We start from the raw sequence: 23,035 nt of genomic DNA on the forward strand, positions 1-23,035 counted from the left end.
ATGGTCTAAATCTTGGCTTGCAATCATTACCAGATTTAATAATTTTATCAAAAAAAATATGTCTGTATTTAAACCCGTAATCTGTTGGTATGTATTTTATGAATGGATTTACAGACAGAACCGGTCCATTGAAAAAACTCTTGTTAGTAATTTCAGGTATGTCGATAAGTCTATCGGTAATAAATTTACCGATGAATTTACAAACAAACAAAACACGCTAAAAAAAATTGATTGTTTTTACTTGTTCGTCAATATATTCATTGGTAAATATAACATATCATTGACAGAATACCATCTGTAATTCCATCGGAGAGTTAACGGTAGCAGTGATGTTTGCTATGATTGTTTTTCAACTCTTTGGAATATACCGACGAACGTGGTCCGGCGGCAACCCTGTCCATAATATTTTAAAATATTTTTTAAAAATATATTGAATGAAAGTAGTAAAATAATAAGAATAAAATATTTAAAAGGAAATTAAAATAATATAAAAATTAAATATTTATTATAAATTTAAATATTTATACATTCAAATACAATAAATCTAAAACAGAGACAGTGCTGAAGGAGGAGAAAGAGGAGGCTAGTCGTCGCCGGGACCGTAGGGCCAACAAGGACAAGCACATGGACCACTCATGTGTGATCTCATCATCATTACCACTCGGTGGAGTTCATCATATTCTGTAGTGAGGCGTTCATATTTTTCATTGAGATGGGTCATCCGATCCTGTACTCGTTGGTATAACATCGCCTCAAACTTTAGAGTTTGAATGCTCGGGATCGATTGCAAGCCTCCAATGGTCGAAACACTAGACTGTGACCGTCGCGTGAATCGCATAAACATCACGTGTTGAATGTACTCCGCTCATGCAACCGCCAAAATATATGGCAATCTGAAATCCTTCCAAACTGCCACGTCATTTTAGGTTGGAAGCTTGCTTTCTCTTGCATAATAAATTATCTGTTAGTAAATGAAAAATAAAATTTTGGTATTTGAAAAAAAAATTATCTTGATTTTGATCTTACTTAGTTACAATGTGATTCTCTAAAACCCTCCTCACAACATTATCATTTGTTTTCTCTCATTCAAATTTTTCTTTGGAGTAAAAATTTATAAAAGGTAAATTTCAGTAATTTCAATAAGGAGACCATATTAACATAATAAAAAATATTTAAATTAATACTAACATTAAACCATGAAAATCATGCAATGACTTGTGGCTTCCATTTAGAATGTCTGAAAACCTGGCTCAATTGAAATAATAAATTTTTCATCGATAATTTAAAGACCGATGTTATTGTTCTGATAGCCTTAATGTTTGTAAACCTAAAATTACATTCATTAAATAAAATTATTTTAAAAAAAAATATTAAGCATGTCGTTATGAAAGTGATTCGAACTTACATTGAAAGGTCTTCCTTCCATTAAGCCTCATTCTTGCGGGTAAATAGATTTCGTTGTGATGGGACCCTCACTCGATGTTGTGGCATTGCACTTGACGAACCTGCATCATATGTCGATGCATATGCCTCAAGAGCCTGTTCTTGGTCAGTACCTAATGAATTGTGGTCGTCAACATCATTGCTAAAAGAACTAACCATGATCTTGTGCACACAATGCGCAATAGACTTTCTTTAAGGCATTTACACAAATTAATGAAAAAAATTAAACAATTTCTATTATTTTTTAAAAAATCGGTAGCACCTCTTCTATACAGGAGGCCACCTAAAAAAAATTTAACATGTAAATAAACAACATATATGCCACAAACCAATTGATTTTATTCAATTTCTTCCAACAAATTAGAATAAATCAATTTCGCACAAAATTCACATCATCTAAGTGGTAATATATTTAATTCTAAATTTACATGGATTTAATCTAAAAATAAAAAAAAATCAAAATAATAATTAAAATTAATCCTACACATTTAATTAAAATTGAACAACAAAATTGGAAAAAAAATAACTAAAATTCAATAAAATAATGAAGAAAATATTTCAATAACAACTAAAATTTAACATAATTATTTATAAGTGGTAATATTTGTGATCCTAAATTTACAAAAAAATTATTCTAAATGAAATAAATACAAGATAATAAATAAAATTCCATAAAATATTGCAAAAAATATTTCAATAACAACTAATACTCAACACAACTACTGATTTCAATTAAGAACACAAAATTGAACAAAAATAATGACCTAAAAAAGGAAATAAAAAAAAAACACACACACATAAATAAAGAAGAAAAAGGAATGAAACATTCTTACTTTTATGACATGCTTAGTTTCGACTAAGAATCAAAAAAAGAAAAAGAAAATATATGAAAAGAGATTGTTAAAAAAACCAAAGAGAAAAATAAAAATAAAAATAAAAATAAAGAAAGACAACATAACTCAGGATAAGAAGAGAAGATTTTACTTTGATTTCGACTCATGAACAGTTAAAAAAAAAAAGAACATAAGAGAATATAAGAGAGAAAAAGAAAGAGCAAGAAAGGAGATAATAAAGAAAATATAGCCCTATTTGTTATGCCAGTTTCAGTAGCTATAATCAACAAACAAAGAAAACCAGAACTCAAAGGAAGCGAAAAACAAAATATCAAATTGCAGAAACTGAATAAATATTGCAAGAACTGAACAAATATCTTCTCAAAGTTATATGATTGGTATCTATGTATGGGCAGTTGTTCTTTGTATTTTATGATATCTTCGAGGTACAATCTTTCAGAGTTTTTACTTCCATCCACCTCTTTCAAGGAGTTGCATGTATACTCTAATGTTGATCATGACAAGGATCCTATAGATCGTAAGTCTGTTACTGGTTTTTGTATCTTTTTAAGTGATTCTCTTATTTCTTGAAAGAGTAAGAAACAATCTATTATTTTTCAATCATCAATCGAAGCAGAATATCGTGCTACGACATCTACTACCAAAGAGATTGTTTGGTTACGTTCATTACTTACATATATGAGAGTCTCTCTTTCTCATCCTACTTCAATGTATTGTGACAACAAAAATTCTATTTGGATTGCTCACAACTCGATTTTTCATGAACGAACTAAGCACATTGGAATTGATTATCATCTTACTCATCATCATCTCAAGCATGACACCATTACTTTTCATTTTGTTTCTTCTTCTTTGCAAATAGCAAATTTCTTTACGAAGTCGCATTCCATTTCTTGGTTTGATTTTCTAGTTGGCAAACTCTCAATGCTTGTAGTTGTCGCATCGTGAGTTTGAGGGAAGATATTAAAAAATATATTTATTCATTAAAAGTGGAATAATATTTTTAGTTTAGCCTATATATAATCTTTTTGTTTTTAAGTTAAAACAAGAACTTCAAAATAAAGTGTTTTATCAAGCCCTAGTCTCCTCCTCTTTTATGTCTGTATTTCTCTATGTTTAATTTGGATTGTTTAACGCATAAAACTATCAAATTTAAATCCAAAATCTCCAATATCATTCAAGTTCTCGTGAAATTAAATCTATATGATATTGTAATTGAGAAACCTATGGAAACTCATAATTAATTATAGGACTAAATTAAAGTTGCGTGATGGCAAAGGGCTTGAGATCTGCACAGCAGGTCTCAAATTCGAGTCAGGGCGTGCATCTATTGTAGGAGCCTAGGACAGCCAGGGTTTTACCTGCTCACCTGGGCCCACAAAGTGCGCTTTCCGGGAGGTAGAGTTTCCTCAAATCCAAAAAAAAAAGTGATAAGATGTTATTGTTCGTAAAATAAATGAAAAGATATGATTTATAAAAATTTAATTTAAAACTACGATTATAAAACACAATGTTTTATAAATATGCAATTAAAAAGTTATAGCGGCTGCTAATTGGATATGGTTATAATATTTTAGAATAATTGCAATCCTTTCAAAATACAAAAAAGGTATGATCTATATCCTTTAATTTAATAAAATAAGACATGTTGTTGATAACAAAACTTGAAAATATATGATCTATAAATGTTATTAACTTAAATAAAATGAATGAAAAACACAATCTTTGTAAATATACAAAAACATTTTATAGCGGTGACTAATGAAAAAATATATGATTTTTAATATAATACACATAATCATTCATCACAGAGGTATGATTCATAAACAATCATTCATCAGAGAGGTATGATTCATAAACGTAATTAATTTAATGAATGTCATTAAAAGCACATTTCTTTACATGGGTGTGATGGAAAGATATGAAATTTCAATAATATCTTTTTAATATAAATAAATAAGAGATTTAAATTGATTCAAAATACTGTATTATGTATTTAATATATATTCATTATTAAAAAAATTCATTACATCTACAATAATACAACACATGATTGAATATTATTATTTTTGTCATAATCTATTTTTAGGTCACTCCCAAATTTTTTTTCTTTTCTTTAAAACAAAAAAACTGAACAGCACGGTGCAGCTTCTTCCAGCTCACTCTCTCTCCACTTCACTTGCCCAAAAACCCCCGCATAACCCATATCCACACCTACACAACCATACCCTGCAACTCCCACGCCACCATGCCCTGCAGTTGGACAGGGTATGGTGAACCTCTCCCCCGGCCGCCTATAAATACAGGGGAGAGAACAGAAAACAGCCGGGGGGGGGTGATTTTTTGGGCAGAGAGAAAGACAAGAAGAGGGAGGAGAATTTTTTGAGAAAAGAGGGAAGCAAGCAGGAAAGAAACAGAAACAGGGGAGGGCGGAAGGTTTTGAAAAGAGAAAAGAGGAAAACATTTGAAAACAGAGAAGGAAGGAGAGATTTGAGAAACAACTGGAGACGCGAACCGCTACCATTCTCCATCACCACCGCCACCAGCACAGCCTCTCACCATCCTCCTCCCCCTGCTGCAATACCCTTGAATAAGAAGAAGCCTTCGCCTCTGCACAGACAAGAAGAACAGCAGCAGCACCGCCAACGCCATTGTCAAGGCTTGGAAGTGAAAACGAAGAAGGAGAGAAAGGAGAAAGAACCACCGGCTGCTGTCCGCATAGCCGCCACCAGCGCCACCCCAGAGCCACTGCCAGCTGCTGCCGTCCTCCCCGTCATTGTTAACAGCCCCTGCACCGTGAGAAACAGAAGAAGAAGCAAAAACAGAGACAGACAGAGGAAAAGCAGAAACAGAGGAGAAAGGAGGAGAAGCCGCCGCCTGGAACCACCATCTACAGCCACATTCGGCCACCACCGTCACCACCAGCACCGTCAGCAACAACAGTTGCTACCACAGAAACAGAAGAACAGCAGTGGGAAGGGGCAGAGAACCGAAAGCAGCAGGGAGAAGAAAAAGAAAGGGAAAACAGAAACCGACAACTGCCACCAACCGCCGTCCAGCCAGCGTTGCCACCGCTCCAGGTAACTTTCTCCCCTCCCCTGTCTTTTTTCGCTTCAGCTTCATTTGCATGCAGAACGTTTACGTTCTGCAGCAAATGAAGATTAATTAGCCAGTTACTGTGCTGTGCACAGTAACTGGCTAATTATATTTTGCTGGTTACTGTGCTGCGCACAGTAACCAGCCCCTTTTATCTGTTACGGGCTGGCACATCAGCCCAGCCCACGCGGCTGGGCTGAGTCCAGCCCACAGTATATGGGCCGGGTCAGGCCCAGCCCAGGATGGTTGGGCCAGATCCGGCCCAGTTTTTTTAATTTATTTTTTTGTTAAAAGAAAAATTCAAAAATATTTGTTTGTAATTTTACAAGTTTCCAGCGTATTTTTTATGTCATTTTGATTAATATCAAGCAATATTTTTTTATGTTGCTAAAGATACAAATCCGGTATTAAAATACTCGGTTTTTGTCAAGTCTTAAAAAAAAAGTGTTTTGTTTTCATGCATACGGCCAAGTCTCTCAAAGAAAAAAATTACATCATATTTTCATACAACAAAGAAAACTTCAAAAAAAAAATACTTTAGCATGCATTTTGGCTTTAATAACCAGTTTATTAAAGTCACAAGAACTTGGCCAATATTTCAAAAATTTCAAAAAAATTATTTTGTTTTCTTAATATCAGGGATTATGAATTTATACGTAAAACGTACTCCCGATATTAAAAAGGTAGTTTTTGTTATTTGACAATAGAACGGTTGGGTTTTACCCCATTATGATAAGAACCTCCTTTTTTAGGAGAGCTTTTCTTGAATCTTAGACAGACAGGACCAACAATTAGAAAACGCAACCAAACCTTAGATTTTGATCAGACAATAAAACAATGCAGCTTACCTTAGGTAGGGCGTATTTGGGGTGCTAATACCTTCCCTTTACGCAACCAGTCTCCGCACTCGATCTCTGAGACCAGTTAGGGTTCTTAGTGACCAGAATACTAGCTGGCGACTCCCATTTCATTTTTTTCACCGCTAAGAGACAAAGAATTCCTTGTCTCCCCACATTTACCCGATACAACACACACAATTAAGTGGGGAGGACGATCGCCGTGACGCCGCACACGTGCGACAATTTTAATAAAATTAAAATTAAAAGTGTATTAAAATTACAAGATTATCCTAAATACAGAATGCAAGTACACGACTAGCTAGTTATAGAATAAATAAAATTATACCATCAATGCTTATGGATTTATATTCATCAAACCACTAACAAAAAACATAAGAAGAAGAAGAAGAAGAAACAAAGTGTTGCTCAAGAATAATGAAGAACTGTTTATTTTTGTATTTAAAAAAAATGTTGAAAAGAAAATTTTGTCATAATTGACAACAAGAGTCTGTTAGAAATGTTTCTTCCTCATGCATTCTCATCGTGAAAAGACCAATAAGAAAGCAAAATACCTTTAAGGCAATTTCTAAAAGAAAGCAAGAAACTTCTTTCTAAAAAGGGTTAAAGTATAAAACGTGTCTTGGTAATTAATTAGTCTTAATTTTAATCTTATTTACTGTCACATTCATAGGTGGTATCTAGTGATCAATTATATATACACTTTCTAATGGGTACACTAAAGAAAGACGGGTATTACAAAATCTAATTAATTAGGAAGATGTAATTCATACACTTCGTAAGAGATACGCAAATTAATATCCAAAATCTATTGGAATAATTGGAAATTAATTAGAGAAATATGTGTGTGTGTGTGTGTGTGAGACAACGTTTATATATATATATATATATATATATATATGTGTGTGTGTGTGTGTGTGTGTGTGTGTGTGTGTGTCGCACGTGTGCAGCGTCGCGGTGAAAACATTCATCCTCAAAATCATGTATCTAATGCAGCAAATGTGGGGAGAATAGGAATTCTTGTCTTTTATTAGTGGTAAAATGGAATGGGAGTCGCCACCTAGTATTTTGGTCAATAGGAACCCTAACTGGTCTCAAAGATCGGGTACGGAGAGTGGTTGCGTAAAGAAAATGTATTAGCACCCCAAATACGCCCTATCTAAAGTAGGCTGCATTGTTTTATTATCTAATAAAAATCTAAAGTCTTGTCGTGTTTTCTAGTTGTTGGTCCGTTTATGATTTAAGAAAAGTCCTCCTCGGTAAGGAGATCCTTATCTTATCGGTAAAATCTAATTGTTTTGACGTTAGCAAAAGAATTTAATATCTGAAATATGTCTTATGTATAAGGTCATAACCTTAGATATTAAATGAAAACAAGATAAGTTTTTTGAAAATTTTGAAATATTGACCTAGTTTTTGTGACTTTAATAAACTGGTTATTAAAGCAAAAATGCATGCTAATATATATTTTTTTAAATTTTCTTTGTTGTATGAAAATATAATATGATTTTTTATTTTTGAGAGACTTGACTGTATGCATGAAAACAAAATATTTTATTTTATTTTTATTTTTTATTTTTACGGAAACCAGGTGTTTTTAATACTGGATTTGTATCTTTAGAGTATAAAAATACAAACCAATATTTCAAAATGCAATAAAATATTTGCGGAAAACCACATAATTTTTAAAAGAAATTTTTTTCTAGGAATTTTTTTCGGGCTGGACCCAACCCGGCCCATTCGTCTGGGCTGCCCAGCTAGCCTGCGTATACTGCGCTGGGCCTAGCCAGCCCAGCCTGGTCACCGGCCCACGCCAGTGACCAGCCCCCTTCTGCCCATGCACGCGCAATATTTTACGCATGCATGAACAGTGCGAAGTAATTAAATTAATTACCATCGCACTGTTCATCACCTTCCTTGTAATGCGAAAATGAAACAAAAGAAAAACAAAGTGTTGCAACTAGTGATTTCATGTATTGGCTCCCTCACGTTTTATTTTTGTTTTTCTTACATACTAACGCACATCATTTCTGTTGCAGGGATTGAGAAGGGAAATGCCCATACCTGGTTATGGAGAGGTGAAGACGGCGGTGGTGTTGCGTCCTCTGCTTCGCCGTGCATATTCTCCTTCTCCCTTCCTTTTGCTCTTCTGTTTTCTCTTCCTTATGCTCCCCTCTCCCTCTGTATTCTCTTCCTTATGCTCCCCTCTCCCTCTGTTTTTGTTCTCTTTTTTTCTTCCTTCTGTCATTCTCGTCTTTCTCCTTTCCGTCCCCTCTTTTTCTGTCTTCTTCTCCTTCTTTTATAGGCCAGAGACAACCTTGTGCTGGTAACGGACAGCTTGTAATCTGCATGTAGAGGGATAACAGCCATAAAACGTGCCCCATAATTGGAGCAATTTGTTGCAAAACGTATCCCTGTTTTACCGTTGAAAACGGCTTTCTTTGAAGGAGACAATGAATAGTGCTCTTTAAGGAAACGGCACCGTTTCAAAATTTCAAATGAATATTTTCAATTCGGTCCTTAGTTGTTTTGACAATTTTGTAATCAAGCCCCCAAATAAATTGTAATTGGATCCCTTGATCTTAACACTTTCTTGGTTTCAGATTATTTCAATTAAGTCCCTAATTGGTCATCAAAATTCAATAATTATGCAATTAAGCTCCTGATTTAACCAAATTAACTCTTCAAAAATATAATTAGATCTCAGAACTTTAATTTCTTCTAATAAAAGCTTAAATTGACTTAAAAATCAATTTTCTTTCAATCAAACCCTCCATAAATTCAATTAAACCTTGCATAAAATTTAATTGAGTCCATAAACATCTGATTTTGGATTTTGCATTCTCAAATTGAATTTTTCTTATCCCCATGGCTCTCATTAGTCAAAAATATACTATCAAAATTTTAATTCTTGTATTTTTGAACCTCTTCAACCAATTTCTGTTTTTTTTAGCATTTCAATATTCTTTTCTCACTCTTATTATTTTTGGATTTCTTTGAAAAAATTTTTGATATATTTTTTTATTTGTTTGTGGAAACTCAAAAATAATTTACAACAATATATGCACGCACATTTGTTTATTGTTTTGATGATTCCTGCTAGTGTGATATTCCTGCTAGTGTGACATTCTATATGTGGAATAATATTTTTAGTTTAGCCTATATAAACTTGTTTTTAAGGAAATAATGAAAAAAACACACACATAAATAAAGAAGAAAAAGGAATGAAAAATTCTTACTTTTATAGCATGTTTAGTTTCAACTAAGAATCAAAAAAAGAAAAAGAAAATATATGAAAAGAGATTGTTAAAAAAACCGAAGAGAAAAGAAAAATAAGAAGAAAAATAAAGAAAGACAATATAACTTAGGATGAGAAGAGAATATTTTACTTTGATTTCGAATCATGAACAGTTAAGAGATAGAACATAAGGGAATATAAGAGATAGAAAGAGAGAGCAAGAAAGGAGATAACAAAAAAGATATAGCCCTGTTTGTTATGCCCATGGTATTTTATTTAAAGGTTATGCCAATGAAATATTAATTATTAATATCTTTAAAAAAATTTATCGGCGCTTTTGTCAGTGAAGTCAAGTTGAAATTTTCAATTCACATGGAAATTCTCAGATACCCTCTAAATATTACCAACGGTTTTTCAATCTATCAGTGAGTCTATCAGTAAAAGAATAACTAGTCAATAGTAAAAAAAGAGTATTAATTACCATCACCTTGGAATACTTATGATGTCGGTGATTCCATTGAGGAAAGAATACCTTAAGTTGAATAGTTCTTTCCATGTAGCCTCACACTTAATGTCGCACATCAAAATCCGCGCGGCATCGGCTGGTGATTTTTCGTTTTGTTATGATTTGATTAGTTTGTTGGGAGTCACCACCTAGTATTTAATTTAGGGTTACTAGGAAACCCGGGTGTACTGGTCTTTTCAGAGATTCATGGGTAACAAACTGGTTGTGGTTAGGAAAGGTATTAGCACCCCTAACGCACCATACCTGAGGTAAGCTACTTCGTGAACTTGATGTGTTAAAGAAGTTTTAAAAATTTTGTTCTCTCATCGAATTTTAGAAATATGCCTTACGAGTAAGTTCAAAATTCTTTATCCGTGAGCAAATCAAAATATTAAATTCTTCTTTATTCTTGCAATTTTATCATATAAAAAACATTCATAAACAAAATTCAAATCACACATTTCCTTTTCACTATACTTTTCTTTTTTTCTTTTCTTTTCTTTTTTGTTACATCCACAATACAAATTATAAAATTCAAAACTAAATAAATATTACATTAAAAAAATTACATTAAACAATTCTAAAATTACAAAACAACCATTCAAAAATCCATAACAGTGTTAGGACCAGTTCTGTGAAGCCAAAGGACAGCTGGAGTAGTGGTGGCATGTCTCCTCCATGCGCCCTCACCACTGGCGGCGTGTGGGTTCACGCGCCACCGCTGGAAACTCTAAAAAAACTAGGGGATCTGGAATGTCTTCTTCCCCTTTGGCTTACTACGTCGGCGGAGAGAGTCACCGTCACCTATAAAAACCCAAAAATACACAAGGCAGTTGGTTTTAGTTTTTTTTTTCTGGTTCACGGATCTGTTTGTTTTCGTTTTGGATCTATTTTGTTCTTGGTTTCGCCTTCTTCTCTGCTTCGTTGTTCTCTGCTAGTTGCAGCTCCACCCGTTGATTCTCGGTTGGAAATGGGGCTGCTTCTGTGGTGCCGCTGGAGGAAGGATTGTCGTTGGCCGGTGAAGAAGCTGGGAGGCGGTGGCTTGCTTCTGTGAAGGTCATCACTGCTGAGGAGATGATGGGGACGGTGTCTATGGGCGCTGCTGTTCCGCCGCTGGGTTCTTCAGTGGGAGGAGGCTGTGAAGGGGACTCCTGCTGGGAAGGTGAGGATAGCGTCTCCCCAGCTGGTGGTGGAGGGGATCGGCTGCTGCTATATGCTGTGAGAGGGCAAGTCTAGTGAGGAAGGGGGTTATGAACCGGTGGGTGTTGGCGTGGTACCTGCTTTGGCCTAGGGAAAGGGAAAACTTAAGGCGGCGGCTTGGTTTTTAGAGGGAAGGGTCCGACCGCTAGTCTCTGGGGCTGGGAAAAAGGTGGAGTTGAAATGGCATGGGGTCATTGGCTCTGTTCTGAAAACAACAACCAAAGACCCCGGGAACGACAACTTTTCTGTTGGCTGGGAGAGGGGAGCCTGGTGAGGAAGGCGGCTGGTTTGGGTGAGTGGGGAGAAAGAGTTAAGTTTTTTTAGGGTTTTTTTTGTGGTTTTGGATTTTTTATGGTTTCTCCTTATTTTGTAAAATTGCCCCCTTTTGTGAGAGTTTTGAACCCATATTTATAGGTAAAATGTTGCTTGAGCCTCAAAATTGGTCCCTCAACTTTCTTTTTTTTGTAAATTTTGATTTTTCTTGTATTTTTTAAAAACGAGTAATATCAACGTCGACACAATGAGGAAAATCAATGCTTTTAAAAATGACGTGTGAACAGTCAAACGTGTTCAAAAGACATTTGAAAATTTAAATTCTTTTTTAGACGACGTCGAAAATGCTAAAAACGATGCAAATATATTTAAAACATAATTTTTGGATTTTCGTTGTTTTTCACTATTTTTGGATTTTCTAAAAATTTTATCAAAAAGGTGGGTCAAATTGGGGTAACAACACTTAAAAACTGAAATAAATCATCTTTTTCAGTAGTCATAATCAACAAACAAAGAAAACCAGAATGTAAAGGAAGCGAAAAACAAAATATCAAATTGTAGAAATTGAACAAATACTGCAAGAACTAACAAATATCTTCTCGAGTTATATGATTGGTATCTGTCTTTGGGCAATTGTTCTTTGTATTTTGCGATATCTTCGAGGTATAGTATTTCAGAGTCTTTTACTTCTATCCATCTCTTCCTTGGAGCTGCAAGCATACTCTAATGTTGATCATGACAATGATCCTATAGATCACAGACTGTTATTTATTTTTGTATCTTTATAGGTGATTCTCTTATTTCTTGGAAGAGTAAGAAACAATCTATTATTTTTCAATCTTCAACTGAGGTAGAATATCGTGCTACAACATCTACTACCCAAAGAGATTGTTTAGTTACGTTGATTACTTCCATATATAAAAGTCTCTCTTTCTCATCATACTCTTGTGTATTGTGACAACCAAAATTCTATTTGGATTGTTCGCAACTCGATTTTTCATGAACGAACTAAGCACATTGAGATCAATTGTCATCTTACTCATCATCATCTCAAGCATGACACCATTACTTTTCCTTTTGTTTCTTCTTCTTTGATATTAAATTTCCTTACTAAGTTGCTTTCCATTTCCCGGTTTGATTTTCTAGTTGGCAAGCTCTCGATGCTTGTAGCTGTCGTATCATGAGTTTGAGGGGAGATGTTAAGAAATATATTTATTCATTAAAGGTGGAATAATATTTTTAGTTTAGCTTATATATAATCCTTTTATTTTTAGGTTAAAACAAGAACTTCAAAATAAAGTGTTTCATGAAACCCTAGTCTCCCCCTCTCTTATGTTCATATTTTTCTTTGTTTGATTTGGATTGTTTAACGCATAGAATTGTTAAATTTAAATCCAAAATCTCCAATATCATTCAAGTTCTCATGAAATCAAATCTATATGATATTGTAATTGAGAAACCTATGAAAGCTCAAAATTAATTGTAGGACTAAATTAAAGTTATCATGAAAATCAATGAAATGATACATCACTTTTTAGCGTGATAAGAAGTGATTGTTCGTCAAATAAATGAAAAGATATGATTTATAAAAATTTAATTTAAAACTACGATTATAAAACACAATGTTTTATAAATATGCAATTAAAAAGTTATAACGTTGCTGATTGGATATAGTTATAATTTTTTAAAATAATTGCAATCCTTTCAAAATACAAAAAAGGTATGATCTATATCCTTTAATTTAATAAAATAAAACATGTTGTTGATAACAAAACTTGAAAATATATGATCTATAAATGTTATTAATTTAAATAAAATGAATGAAAAACACAATCTTTGTAAATATACAAAAACATTTTATAGCGGTGACTAATGAAAAAATATATGATTTTTAATATAATACACATAATCATTCATCAGAGAGGTATGATTCATAAACGTAATTAATTTAATGAATGTCATTAAAAGCACATTTCTTTACATGGGTGTGATGGAAAGATATGAAATTTCAATAATATCTTTTTAATACAAATAAATAAGAGATTTAAATTGATTCAAAATACTGTATTATGTATTTAATATATATTCATTATTAAAAAAAATCATTATATCTACAATAATACAACACATGATTGAATATTATTATTTTAATAAAATTAAAATTAAAAGCGTATTAAAATTACAAGATTATCCTAGATACAGAATGCAAGAACACGACTAGCTAGTTATAGAATAAATAAAATTATACCATCAATGCTTATGGATTTATATTCATCAAACCAAAAAAGAAGAAGAAGAAACAAAGTGCTGGCCCAAGGGCAATGAAGGCGACTAATCACCTAGGCCAATGAACATCAAAAAAATAAGGTTCTAATCTTATTCCTCTATTGGTAATGTTATAACTTAATTTTTAAATTTTTATTTTTATTTTTATATAAAAAAATGAAGGAAATGAAACAAATAAAATGAATGAATAAAAATTAAGATTTGGGTCACGATAATAAAATTTAAAATTTTTGAGAATTAATTAAGGTGAATTATAAAATTAGAAATCAATTTTAATAGAAGTTGAAAACTTGATAAGTTTTGGAGCTTAATTAAGTTTTTAATTAGTTTAATTAATAAAATCAAGAGTTTAATTAAAAAATTAATAAGTTTGAGAACTTAATTAAGTTTTAAATTAATTTAATTAATAAAATCAGGAGCTTAATTAAAAAAATATTAAAATTTAGGACTGATTATTGTTAAAATTACAATATATTAAAGTTTAATGACGAAAATGAAACTGCACGAGGTACTGTAAGAAGTTTAATTGATTTTTCTAGTAATAATTTTAAAAAAATTAAAAACTAAAGACTCAATCAATAACTAAACTAATTAAATCGGAACTAAAGACGCTTTTGTAAATGGCTCTGAAATCAATTGACCCTGGGGGACAAAATTACCCTGGAGGATTGCACAATGTCATAAGTCCAGTTACCAAATTGAAAAATGGCCGACCCAGCCCAGAAACGGCGCCGTTTTTCATTTCTTGTTCCTTCCTCCACCTGCGAAAAACGAGGAAGAAGAAATGCTGCCCAGGTAAATGTAGACCATTTGGTCTACTGAAAACACAGGCCCAATCTAATCTCCCTCAAATCGCAACACGCAGCTGGAGTCCGGGTCAAAATCCATCACCAACAGTCCAGCCATGGCGGGACTGTTGGTGCCCGAGTCCTTGCAGGAAACCAACTCCCCATGCTTATCAGGAGAGGAGACGTGGGCCGAGAAAACAGACAGAAAAGGAACATGAAAGGAAAGAAAGAATCAGAGAGAAGAATAACGAAAGGAAGAGCAGAAGGAGCATTGTCCAGAGAGCGCCATCGTCTTCAACTTCGGTCTTCAGCTGCAGGTAAGTTTACAATTCTTCTTCCCCTGCTTTTGCTTTTTAATTACACAGGCACTCTGGCATGCGTGAGTAATTCACGCATGGCAGGCAACAGTGCCCGGGCTGATCACTGGCTCGGGCCAGTGACAGGTACAGGCCCTCTGGATCTACCCCAGCCTATACGGCCGGGCTAAATTCAAACCATAAAAAAACAATTGAGACTGGGCCGGGTCTAGGTCTAAGACCCAGCTGGCTCAATTTCCTTTAAGCTAAGGGTGTATATCCTTATGTCTTACCTTTTTATTTTACGCCCCTTTGTTTTGTTACAGGGCTAAATGATCTCATTTTTTATATCAGAAAATTTTAGGGATTTTATTGATTTATTTACGAGTCCCTCATATTTTTTTGTGTTGTTTTGTTAGCTTTTGCAGTATATTTGATTTGTGGACTTTGACTATAGAATGTGAATATGATATTAAATATATTTTTTTTCTTTTCTTTAAAAAAAATATAAAAAAATATTAGTTTTCTTTTCTTTTAATCTAAATTTTACGGATTTATTCATTAATATCAAAGTCAACAATATGCACCTTTTCTTCTATATAATATTTACCAATGTTAGAATTGAAAATATTCATAAGTGAATATTCATTGATATCAGAGTCAAGAATAATATAGGAAAACCATAAGAATGAAACAAAACAAACTTTTACCAATTTAAGACAACTTCAGCAATGCAGTCTGTCTCAGATGTGATGCTTAAGGGATGATAGTATTTTTCATTTTATGTAATCAGTCTTGTACCATAAAATCTCTATTGATCAGTTAATGTTTTTAGTCATTACAATATTAGATAACGATTCTTTAAACTAGATATTTTTTCTCTAAAAACAAGATGTCAAATATTTATTCTTTTTACATTTTAAAATTAATTTGGCTAAATTAATTATCAAAATTAACATATAAAGATATCTATAAAGAATCATTGTTTTAATTATAAAGTGAAAATAGAGTATTTAAGTATCGTTCTCTAATAATCTAAATTGATTATAAGGATCATATTTATTGGCATATATATAATCCTTCAGCTATGTAAATTGAATTGAAACTCAAATATCATTAATAACAAGATATGAATGATTTTCCCTTACATGATTGCCAAAATATTCTAAGATAGTTTTTGAAATTATGATAGTTGTTGTTTTTTAAATTATTATTTTTTTCTTGAAAATATATCAAAATAATAATATATTTTTAATTTTTTAATTTTTTAATTTTTTTTACATCAAAACAATTGAAAATCATAAGAAAAAGTAATAATTTGAAGTAAAAAAATTTTAAAATATTTTTTTTACACAAAAACAAACACAATCTAAATCTCAACCATAATTACCATATATGAGTTGATGTGCTCCTTCTTCTTCCCTTTTTGTTTTCATGTTGTAAAAGAGAAGTTTTACTATTTCTCTACCGATCCTGCAGCTCAGTGAAGAGGTTCGTTTGGATATATAATATTTTCTTCCTAATTTCTCTGATCTCCACTATTTGTCTAGTTAGTGAATTGCTAATTAAGACAATTTGCAAGGTGTTCCAAAAAGAGGAATGAATTAGGGTCCTATATATAACAACAAGATGATGCATTTTACCCCAAATATATGCATAATGCATTTGGCTACACATAAAATTACTGCCCTTTTTCGAGAGAAATTATATATTTGTTTCAGATGGGAAAATGCAGTGTTAAAATATATGAAATTTGCCTGTTCTGTTCCTATATATCATACATGTTTCGCACTTCTTGCTTTTAGTATATGGTGATACTGTGGTTAGAAATGCTTTAATTTAATTGATTATTACTCTATATTTGTCAACTAATCATGATTAATGGCCTCGATCGAGCTTGGTATGGAATATAGAAATGATAATATAAATAAAAATTAGAGAATACATTAAAAAAAGGGTGATTGAGAAACTTGATATAATACATGTAGAGATGATAAACGAGGATTTATTCATAGGAATAATGCGCGATGATGCATTGTGTCTGTGTCCAGACGAATGAAATCAGGAAATTAAAAGATATTTCACGATTAATTAAGATACCAAGTTAATTTAAAACATCAATTCAAGGGGAAAAAGGTATTAGAGAAGAGAGCATTATGGTTGGTATCCCCAAAAGGCAGCATCATATTGTCATCCTCGCCAAACCCCATTGCAGTCTCTTGAGGGGTCACCATGTCCATGAACCATTGTTGTCTCAGCATGGAATCCACATCAACCCCAAGATTAGTAGCAGCCAACACGTCTGCTTTCTGTGATGACTCTGGTGCTTGCTGTCCAGCATTGCTAGGTCCTGCCCCAGTAGCTGCAACTACTGCCAATTGGGAAGTATGACTAGCACCCCCAGTACTACTCCTACTCCTTTTGTTTAGGGTTTCAACCCTCTTTTCAACGTCCTTCAGGTTACGGTCGATCATCCATCCAAGGTCATTCAAGTCAATCATGTTTAGGTTAGCCAAGTTAATTTTTCCAGTCAAGCATTGGAACATGGCTTGAGTGACCTCCTTCTCACGGTTTTCCTTCCGCTGTTTCCTGAGTTGTTCGCTGGCTTTTGTGATCCTTTGCCTAAGGAAACTCTCTTGATTCACCATTTTCTTACTTTGCTCCATTTCTGGCATGGTTTTGAACTTAGACAACACTCTTTGGACTCCTAAAGGAGAGGGCCAAACCTGAGGTTGAGAATCATACGGACTATAAATGATAGCACAAGAATCAATCCCACAAAGGGTGCTTAGCTCACTCACCTTCTTCATTAGGCCCTTCTTCCTTTTCTTGAAGGTGGCTTTTCTTGCAGAATCATTAACTATAAATGCAAGCTTCACCTTCCTTCTAGTCATGGCTGCTGGGCTATGAAGGATTTTAGAATTTTTACAGCCTGATATGGTTTGGGTGCATCTTGCCTCAAACATTCTATGCCATATATATATAGGGCAGGAGAGATGATCGTATTCCACCATACAGGATGATTATGGTGCCTTTTATGAATTCCTAGGTGTAGATGTTGATAAATTTGGCAAGTACCAACTGCACAAAAGGTGGCATATACACCTATATTAGCAAGGATGATATTTGGATACCTAAATGGGCATGCAAAATGATTATTTCTCAACAACTTTTAGGCTTAATCATGAGAAAACAATTAGTGATTCGAAGAGCAATTTGGTCTATATATTAAGAAAGGGGTGCCCTAATGAGGATAATTATAGCCTGAGATCTGATTTTAAATTTTGCGAGCTGGTAGGAGTTCAATCACAGTCAAAACAATATCTTTGATTAATGAGTGTAATCTACGAATTATTTTATTTCTGAGAATTGCCTATCTGTTTCCTTAATTATTCATATTAGAGAATCCTGCTTTGGTTCTCCTTGCATGTAACCGTTGATCTTATCCATACGAAATGGCCAACATGGTTTTCCATATATAAACGTACGGGATATATCGGGAGGTAATGACAGATCAGGGGAGGCACGCAGGCAAGAATGTGGATATGACATAGGTTCAAATTTTTTTGATGGCTTCCTGTCGGCAAGGTGCCAGGGTGGTCTCACGTTCATTTTACGTGTTTTAATGAAATAATAATATAAAGTGTTATTTATTTAAATTTGATGATCAGGGTTTATTCAAATGTTTAGAATTCGAGAATCAATGCTCCGGCATTTTGGATAGCTAGGAAATACTAAAAAATTAAGAACCCGAATGAGAAATACATGGAAGTATGAATAATCAGATTCATAGATGCTGTGATTTGGAATGAAATTGATGCAGAGGATTTTTTTGGGGAAAATATTTGTTTCCAGTTTAGAAAAATATTTTCCTTTCTAATATATTTTTTTCCAATTTATTTTAGAAATCCCTATAATAATTGTATAGTTATTTATTATGATTTTTTTTTCTTTTTAAAGTTGATCTAGTATAGATAGAGATATTTAATTTATAATTCAATAAAATAACTCAAGAGAAATGTTTAGTAATAAAATTTCAAATGAGAGTTTCTATATGGTTGTCTTATTTGGTAAAATTTTATGTTGTTTATGCTTCATGTTCATTTTTGTTTACATTAATTAGTATCATAGCTTGACAATTCTCAATGCTTAGTGTTTTGTACTGGAATAACTATGATTAAAAGGATTGCAAAATAAAACATGATCTTGTAAGCGAGGATGACGATGCACCTCCCTCTTGGTAAAGAAACATTCAGGAACCAATAATAGAAAACATGAAGAGATAAATGACATAATTAACTCATCAATCGGAGGAGATAAACTTGCATAAATAAGTTGAAGAATTATCTAGTCAATTGAAAAAGATAAAAAAAGGGAGAGCTGAAGAACTGTGAGGAGAGTGATTACAAATTCAAAGTCAATATAAAAGATATAACGAAAAAATTGTTTAGTCCTTATAATTTTAAATATTTGTTTGAGAGTGTGGTTGCGGTTGCTTTTTAAAGTGTTTTTCGTGTCAAAATGCATCAAAATGATATTTTTTAATTTTTAAAAATTATTTTTGAAATCAGCGCATCAAAACAATCGAAAACACAAAAAAATAATGTTTAGCAAAAAAAAATTAAATTTTTAGGGAACACCGGCAAACATAGTCTAAGGGTGTATTTGGAAACGCCGTACAAACCGCGTTCCCTTAAATTTTAGAAAAACAATTTACTTAAAATGAATTTTTTTTTAATATTTTCGAATCGTTTTGATGTGCTGATATCAAAAATATTTTTTTAAAAATAAAAAAACTTTATTTTAATGTATTTTTAATTAAAAAACGCTTTGAACCGTTACCATTACCATAATCCCAAATACACCTTAAATCTCTAGTTGAGTTAAAGTTTATGTTAATTGTATTTATTATCTTTCTTGTATTATTTCTATCCTTGTAAAATATTAAGAATTAAATAATATGATAGGGGTTAATTTGAAGTCTTTCATTTTTTGTAATCTTTTGATTGTCAATCATGCAAAGAAAGATCAACTTGTAGCTTTATATAGCCCCTTTTGTTTTCATTTGAAGATTGCTTCTTTTTCACATTTAATATTCGATAATGGAAGATTATGTCATTTCTTAGCGCTAACGTCTTGGATAATTCTTGTTTATCATGTGAGGTTATTCTTTATCGATATGGGATATATATTAGATAATTGGATATGGTCTTCAGGCTAGCTAGAGCCTTGTCTTTGAGGTCGAGCCACAACCATCTTGATTAATCACCAAGTGTTGTTTCTTTGTCCCTTTGTGCTCGGAAAATTTAAAAATAGTTTCGTTTGAAGAACAGCAATTCTAAAGCACTGCAAACATAACATTAATCCCTTGATTTCATGAGCCAAATAGTCAGTGTTGACTCGTTTTTTCTTTGCTTTGATAAGCCAGTGGCCACCTTAAGTTTGATATTTAAATTGCCTGCAGGTTGAACGAACGGTGCTGCCCTTGTTGATGAGAAACAGTTGTGTGATGTTGAGCTCATGGCTAACGCAGCCCTATACAGGCTGGTGCATTATTGTGGTGGGGCAATCTGAGAGGATAGCTTCATGGCCAAGACAAGACTGGTCTTTGTCAATGCTTTGTAAGAGAGTCCCACTATACAGTACTCTTAAAAGCTTGTTAGGGTAAAAGATGAAAATGCATCTTCCTTTTCTCGTTTTGCTCTGCTTTTGAGTCAGGAAATATATAAAGCTGTCTTTTCACTCTTGAATTGTATCCGACAGTCAATATCCAAGAAAAAGGAGAACAGCTATACATCGCCTAACAGTCATTGAATCCACAAGGAATTAGGTAGACAAACATACATGCATGGAGCTCACAACTATATATAGAGAAGTTAAGAGGGAGAGATACTACTTAACAAGAAAATTAAATCATCCATTACGGTCTTAAGTACCCATTCTAACAAATGTCACTCAACAACAATTGCTAATTACCTCCTTCACAACAAATCATTTCTTACTTAATTAAAAAAAAAAAAGACGAACAATTATGAAGAAAGAAGAATAAATCCAAGTATTGATCGCGATGTACACCAACAAGGGACTTTTCATTGAATCAAACGGTTATGTGCCTCTCCACCTGTCCAATAAAAAAAAAAAACCCAACAAAGATGTTATATATTAATTAATTAACTAACTAACTAATACATGTTAATTATTAATTAAAGGCAGGTCATATTGATCAGCACTAGGGACCCCATGCATTGAACTATTGCCATGCTTTTAATAACATATATAAAAGTAGGTTTGGCAATGCATCGCTTTCACCCAGTCAATCAACAGTTAATATACGTACCCCATGAGTCTTGAGTGCTGGTTAAAGTGTGGAAGAAATTAAGCAAAGCCGTTGGCTAATATTAATTGTATTTAGTTTTACCACAATTTCTGATGCTTCCATATATATATATATATATATATATATATATATATATATATATATATATATACACACACACATACATATACACACATGCAAATGTAACTATCACATACATAAATCATATATATCTTGTAGCTCTCCAACTATTAACACACAAATTCTTGATCAACACATCATTTTCTCAACAAAATTGAAAAAAAAAAGAAGAGGTAACGGTCATAATAATGTATATATTACAAATCGTCTATTTTCACAAATAAAAATACTTCATAACCCTTTAAATTTACAGAAACAAAGAGAAAGAAACAGCTTTATGGGGTGCGAGTGCTTACAACAGATAAGATCAGGATCTTCACTTGGTGATGGCGTAGACAGCATAAATAATTCCAGGGAGGTAGCCAAAGAAGGTGAGAAGCAAGCAGATCCAAAACTCCACCTGAAGCATGCATAAATATATGTGTATATATAATCACATGATCGATCTGTGTTTAATTATAAGTAAAACTAACTGTGTGTGTGTGTGTGTAAATTAATGAGAGAATATGGACGGACGTACCCCGCAGCCAAACTTGAGGAAGACACCAAGAGGAGGCAAGATGATGGCCAACAAGATGTCTACGCAAGTGGCTGTTCCCTCGTCTGCCATCTCCTTAATTCTTCTGAAAGATCTATATATACTGCTCTTGAGAAACTGTTTTTCTTCTTTGTGGTGCTAATATATTCTGCGATGTACAGAGAGTTGAAGATTGAGGTTGGTTATATATAGGCGCCCCAGAGCCACGTACCCACTGCCCACTAACACAAACTTCCGGTGTACACGTGTCCCACACGTACGTGGTCTAGTAATACCTACGTTGTATAAAAAACGAGGATCATATGCACTTCCTTCCTTCGTGTAGGAGTCGTTAATTAGACGACAAAGGGAGGGGAGGGGAAGGGAAGGGAAGGGGAAGGGGTGGATGGCACGCTTTTGGGTTGTCAGAATCGTATTCATATTTGATATTTAATTATGTACAGGTAGATAGCTAAGTTTCCTCACATGCATGCTGCTTTCCCAGCCATGTGATCTTGCTTCTTCTACCACTGGGCAGGCACTTAGCTGTATCGGGCCGCAAGCACTCCTTCCTTCCCACGCTGCTATGTTTGTTTGTTTTTGTGATTCTGCATTCCATTTAACTTTAATTAGTTTATACATCTCACAGTTTCGTACTAATTAAAATTCTTTTAGAAAATTACATATTAAAAAAACTATAATTTATAACTTTTCTAGACATGATTTCTCAAATTATAATAATAAAAAATACCATAATATCAAATATACTCAAATCCTGTAATTGATATTTTTAAAAAGTTTATTTATAGTTATAATGAATATCTTCGTATAATTACTTAGCACAGGTATTCATAACAAGTGACATATATAGTGTGCTCTACACATCATTGATAGTTCTGCATGTGTGAGATATGTATCTTATACTATATATTTATCTATGGAGTTAATTCATTCATCCATTCATGATGCAACACGTGGATCAATGCGTGACTAGCTAGCTTAGCCGTTAATCTATCTTGAGATTCAAGATCTTAATTTCTATCTTGAATTGATTTTTTGAATTTGTCACTATATTTTTTTTTATGTGTATTAGAATTTGTTTAGGAAGATGGTCGACAAACATATTTAACATGCTTAATTATAAATCATTATTAGCACACTGTTATTGGTGAGATTGAACATGCTTTTAACTTACGTACGTAATTAAATGTAATTATGAATCATT

The 23,035-nt window shown here is 33.1% G+C and overlaps 2 protein-coding genes and 1 long non-coding RNA gene across 4 annotated transcripts; 1 reads left to right on the plus strand and 2 right to left on the minus strand.

The window, feature by feature from the left end:
• Positions 1-16,760: 16,760 nt before the first annotated feature.
• LOC133693160 (agamous-like MADS-box protein AGL80) lies at positions 16,761-18,027 on the minus strand. 2 transcript variants are annotated; one of them, XM_062114316.1, is made up of 2 exons: positions 17,638-18,027; positions 16,761-17,562 (listed from the first exon to the last, which is right to left on the minus strand). In XM_062114316.1, exons 1-2 carry the CDS (start codon positions 17,848-17,850, stop codon positions 16,954-16,956), a joined length of 822 nt encoding a protein of 273 aa, XP_061970300.1. In that variant the 5' UTR covers positions 17,851-18,027; the 3' UTR covers positions 16,761-16,953. The 2 variants fall into 2 exon arrangements, with proteins under 2 accessions (XP_061970300.1, XP_061970299.1); XM_062114315.1 differs by having other exon boundaries at positions 16,761-18,027.
• A 2,705-nt stretch (positions 18,028-20,732) lies between these two features.
• Positions 20,733-22,190, minus strand: LOC133695005 (hydrophobic protein LTI6B-like). Its single transcript, XM_062116734.1, has 3 exons — positions 21,814-22,190; positions 21,590-21,693; positions 20,733-20,957 (listed from the first exon to the last, which is right to left on the minus strand). Exons 1-2 carry the CDS (start codon positions 21,901-21,903, stop codon positions 21,610-21,612), a joined length of 174 nt encoding a protein of 57 aa, XP_061972718.1. The 5' UTR covers positions 21,904-22,190; the 3' UTR covers positions 20,733-20,957; positions 21,590-21,609.
• LOC133695006 (uncharacterized) lies at positions 21,336-22,451 on the plus strand. Its single transcript, XR_009842348.1, has 2 exons — positions 21,336-21,466; positions 21,547-22,451. It is a non-coding gene; the product is annotated as an uncharacterized LOC133695006 (long non-coding RNA).
• The last annotated feature ends 584 nt before the right edge of the window (positions 22,452-23,035 follow it).

The sequence above is a fragment of the Populus nigra genome, chromosome 5 (genome assembly GCF_951802175.1).
Source record: "Populus nigra chromosome 5, ddPopNigr1.1, whole genome shotgun sequence".
Classification (NCBI taxonomy): Eukaryota; Viridiplantae; Streptophyta; class Magnoliopsida; order Malpighiales; family Salicaceae; genus Populus; species Populus nigra.

Bases quoted from the DNA above. Each gene is read 5' to 3' on its own strand.
- LOC133693160 (XM_062114315.1), bottom strand. From the start codon at position 17,850: ATGGTGGAATACGATCATCTCTCCTGCCCTATATATATATGGCATAGA.
- LOC133695005 (XM_062116734.1), bottom strand. From the start codon at position 21,903: ATGGCAGACGAGGGAACAGCCACTTGCGTAGACATCTTGTTGGCCATC. The intron at 21,694-21,813 runs GTACGTCCGTCC...TGCATGCTTCAG, and splicing joins TCCTCAAGTTTGGCTGCGGG to GTGGAGTTTTGGATCTGCTT.